The sequence below is a fragment of the Apium graveolens genome, chromosome 7, assembly GCF_009905375.1.
Source record: "Apium graveolens cultivar Ventura chromosome 7, ASM990537v1, whole genome shotgun sequence".
Taxonomy (NCBI): domain Eukaryota; kingdom Viridiplantae; phylum Streptophyta; class Magnoliopsida; order Apiales; family Apiaceae; genus Apium; species Apium graveolens.
In genome coordinates, this window is record NC_133653.1 from 106,134,103 (window position 1) to 106,138,189 (window position 4,087).

General features: G+C 33.4%; 1 protein-coding gene across 1 annotated transcript; it reads right to left on the reverse strand.

Moving 5' to 3' along the window:
- Positions 1-531: 531 nt before the first annotated feature.
- Positions 532-2,259, reverse strand: LOC141670734 (protein BIG GRAIN 1-like B). Its single transcript, XM_074476719.1, has one exon. The coding sequence runs from the start codon at positions 2,062-2,064 to the stop codon at positions 793-795; it is 1,272 nt and encodes a 423-aa protein (XP_074332820.1). The 5' UTR covers positions 2,065-2,259; the 3' UTR covers positions 532-792.
- Between the last annotated feature and the right edge of the window lie 1,828 nt (positions 2,260-4,087).

Sequence of the window (4,087 nt, forward strand, 5' to 3'; positions counted from 1 at the left end):
CATCTGTCCCTGTCCCTATTCTTCTCTTGCTTTTTCCCCTAAAAACAACACACTTCTTCCTAAAGACTTCATATATATAACCTCAATACTTTACACCATTACATAAATTGTTTTTAGGATCAAATACTCCCTCACTTTCTTTTTAATAATAGCTTGACTTTTTTAAAATGAGAATAGTAATTTGAGTTTTGATTTCATTTTATATTATTAATTCTAGTATTTTGTAATTCTACAAAAAAAATATTTTAACAATTAATTTTGATTATATAACTAAATTTAATTAAGTAGAGCAATAAAAATTTTGAAATTGATATTAAAAGAATGATAATCGAATGTAAAATTAATAGTGTTATTTGAAAATTAAAATTTTATTATTTTATAGTTGCTATAAAATAATATATAATTTTTAATAATATTTGAACAACCTAAATTTTATTTTGATTAAGTATATTTTTGAATTTCCGATTTTACCCCTACCCAATTCAACAAAATTCTGAAAAGGGGTGCATAATGAATCCCAAAGTTGAAGTATGAGTGTGTAAACTGAATTTCTTAATGTTCTGGTACAAATTTATTTTTGAAACATAGTAGTAGGGTGCAAAGTACAATTAACCCTAAATATTAATTAAGGAATATCAAATGACAGAGTAAACTAATACTATGAAATACATAAGCTGAATACTAACACCATTAAACTGCAAAAAAAAACAGATGATATTGTAATGAAAGATATACCAATTGATAAATTACCCCACTAGCTAGAACAACAGAGGAAAAATCTAAACAAAAAACTTAACGGATCAAGCCATTTGCTATGGCTCGGTTCAGCCCTAAATGAGTAGTTTCATATACAGGAAGATCCTCACAATATGGATCATCCTTAAATGATGCTAAATGATCAAGATCAAATAAGTCCGAGCTCGAATCACTAGCACAATCATCTTCATAATCATAATCCCCGTCCTGATTGATTGTAGAAACGAAATCATTCTTCTTCAAGTCTTCATTAATTTTGGGAACATTATTTCTTTTGTGATCCACCACAGGCAGTATTGGCTGTCTCAAATTTGTTTGGCTCCGTGGCATTGGCTTTTTAAATTGCTCAACCTCTTCTTCATAAATGCATTTATGTCCGCAAGGACGGCAGTCTTCATCAACTATGACACTCACAGGATAGAATTTGACGGATCTTTTGACCCCATTGTTACGTTTCTGCCTCGAATTTGGGGAAGTTTTGCTCAAACATGATCTTGAAAATGAAGAAGCCGATGAACAAGTAGATGTTTGAGGATACTTGGAGTTCCAATCAGCTTTCACATCATTACCGCTTCCCACATTGCGATGTGATTCTCTGCTTTTCTTGGTATTACCATTAGTAAAAATAGAATTGATAAAACTTGTAAGTCGCCCCCCTGGCGAGATTGGTTGTTTAATCTTCTTTAAATTTGCATAAATCTTCTGAGCCCGAGCTTTCGATTTTACCAAACCACCACCGTTTCTTTTATTTGTTTGATCAAACAAATAAAACTCGCTCTGTTGCTCACCCTTCACAACAGAGTAACCACACGTGTCATCAGATCTGACACTAGTTTGAATGGTTGTAACATTTGGTGCGGTGCCAATTTTACCCAAACCAAAAGATTCAGTTTCAGAGGACGAGAATCCTCCGAAACTAGAATCAGAAGAACAAGAACTGGAACTGAAAAACAAAGGATCATTGTCTTGCATCAACTTGCGATCAAACTGAGGCACCAAAGACACTCTTCCTCTAGCCAAAGCCTTTTCATTAACCTTTTGTTCCATCCATTTCTCCAACAAACAAGCTTTTTTCAAACTACTCATTTCTTCATTTTCAATGCTACTTCTTCCCTTTGGTCTGCCTCCCAAACCACCATTACTACGCAGTCTCTTGACATTCTTTTCTTTGTTCTGCTTTATAATCTCCACTTGTCTTTCATCAACTCCACCATCAATTTCCCTATAGATCTCGTCGAGAATACTTGAGGAAAATGATTGGTGTGTGGGATATTTCTTTTCACTCGCTGGTTTGTCCCAACTATACATTGTAATTCTACGTGTGTAGAGAGAGAGAGAGCGAGAGAGAGAGATGAAAGTGTGTAATGAGAGCAAAGTGGCAGCACGCCTTAAGAAGGGAAGGGGGGAGGGAGGGGACACTTATAAAGGCGTGACATGCGCGTGCAGGTGTCTTCCTTCTTAATTCTACCCCTATGTGCAGCCCTGTACATTCATTCCCCGTTCAAATTTTACGTAAGCATGTAACGAATTTTATCCCTCCTCCCGCCGTCTAACGCTCCTTTTTATTCTTTAATCCGTTTCATTCTTAACAACTTTCTCTCATTTCTCTAACTAATTCTTTTAATTTTTTACTGTAATCGATGCTATAACTGTATTCGCAAAACGGAGAACTCCCCGCTCCCCAGCCCCGTACCATTTAGATTTGTACTCGCCTAATCGCATGTTTTTTTAGGTAAGATTTAAAATTGCTCAATTCCAAAAAAACAGAACAAAAATCCGTAAAATTAACAATTGTTTCGTAATAAAATATTTTTTTGATGGGTCAAATTTGCCTAATTGCATAGAATTATAATTTTTAGAGGGTTGAATTGTTTGAAAAATCATTATTTTTAATTTTAATTTTCAAAATATTTATATTCAGTTAGTTAAGGAATTCAGAAACAAAACAGCTAAATATATTAGCTCATTTATTTGTTTTCAACCTTATCGCATGATTAGGTGAAGGTTTATCCCGATTGAGTAATTTTCAAATTATCAATGAAATCTGTCATAAATTTGCAAAAAATATGTATAAATTTTTTTACAGTTAATTACACATATATACATATATATATATATATATATTATTTAATGATGTGAATATGTGACAAATTCGCAACTTACATACGCGTGACGAAGATTCTTATAGCGATCAGAAGTAGGTCCGTCAACGTCGAATAGTAAAATAATATGAAATAAAATCCTTGTATTCTCTCCCCATTAAGTAGTTGTCTCAAAAAAAAATTTGGGAGATTTTTATTAATTTTCATTGATGAAAAATCTTAATCATTTCTTTTTATTTATTTTCTTAATTAAGATTCTTTAATAAGTTTTAATTTATTTAGATTTTATTTAGTCTTTCCTTAATTGTGAGAGTTTCATTTATTTTTATTTTTCTTGATGTTCATCATTTTCGGTATTACTGAATTGCGAGATTTTCGGTATTGGACTTCGAGCTTCTATTGATAAAGCAATATCATCCAGAGTTGTGAGGGATGTTGACCCTGCTAGAGGATCCTCCAATAAAATTGGAGAGAATTTGAGTAACTCCCCCTCAAGAGTACTGCTCTCAAACCTTGATGCATGTGAAAGTTTATTTGAACATGAAGTTGCATTTGTTGTCACAGGGTCTTCAATAAAAACTGATGAAATCCTTGTATTTGTGATGGTGTCGTCGAAGTCCAACTCAACATTTGGCATATCATCATCTAATTGTAGTTCCTGAGTGGTGAGCACAGTTTCAAGAACCGTGTCACTTAATTTTAGCAGGACTTGAGAAGTAGATTCAAGTCCTTCTTTGAATGAAAAAGAAATTTGAGTTATAAGATTTGTTATATTAGAGGGGGTTTCAATAAACTTGTTCCAATTCTGTGTGCCAGCCTCATGAGTTCTTTCACCTTCTTGAAAGTGCTCAAGAAAGGATGCAGGCTCTATACAAGATGCATTTGGTAGAATGATTTGTTCATTAGTGACATCTTGTTGAGAAGATGCCACCAGAGTGTATTTTGATCCCTTATTTACCACTGCATCTTGTTGAGAAGATACGGAGGTGGTCGAATAAGTGGCCAGCTCTGTCTTTTTCTTCCTTGATTTCTTGACCATGTGACTCACATCCTCACTTTATTTCTCTCCACTTTCATCAATTATAACAAGATTTATTTGATTTCTCTTTTTTTTACTAACTCTGCTTTTTTGAGAAGATGAAGCAGTTGGTTTACTAGCATCTAATGATTGAGAAGAAATGGTTTCGCGGAAGGGTTAATGAGAAGTCTTCATAATAAAATTAATAGAT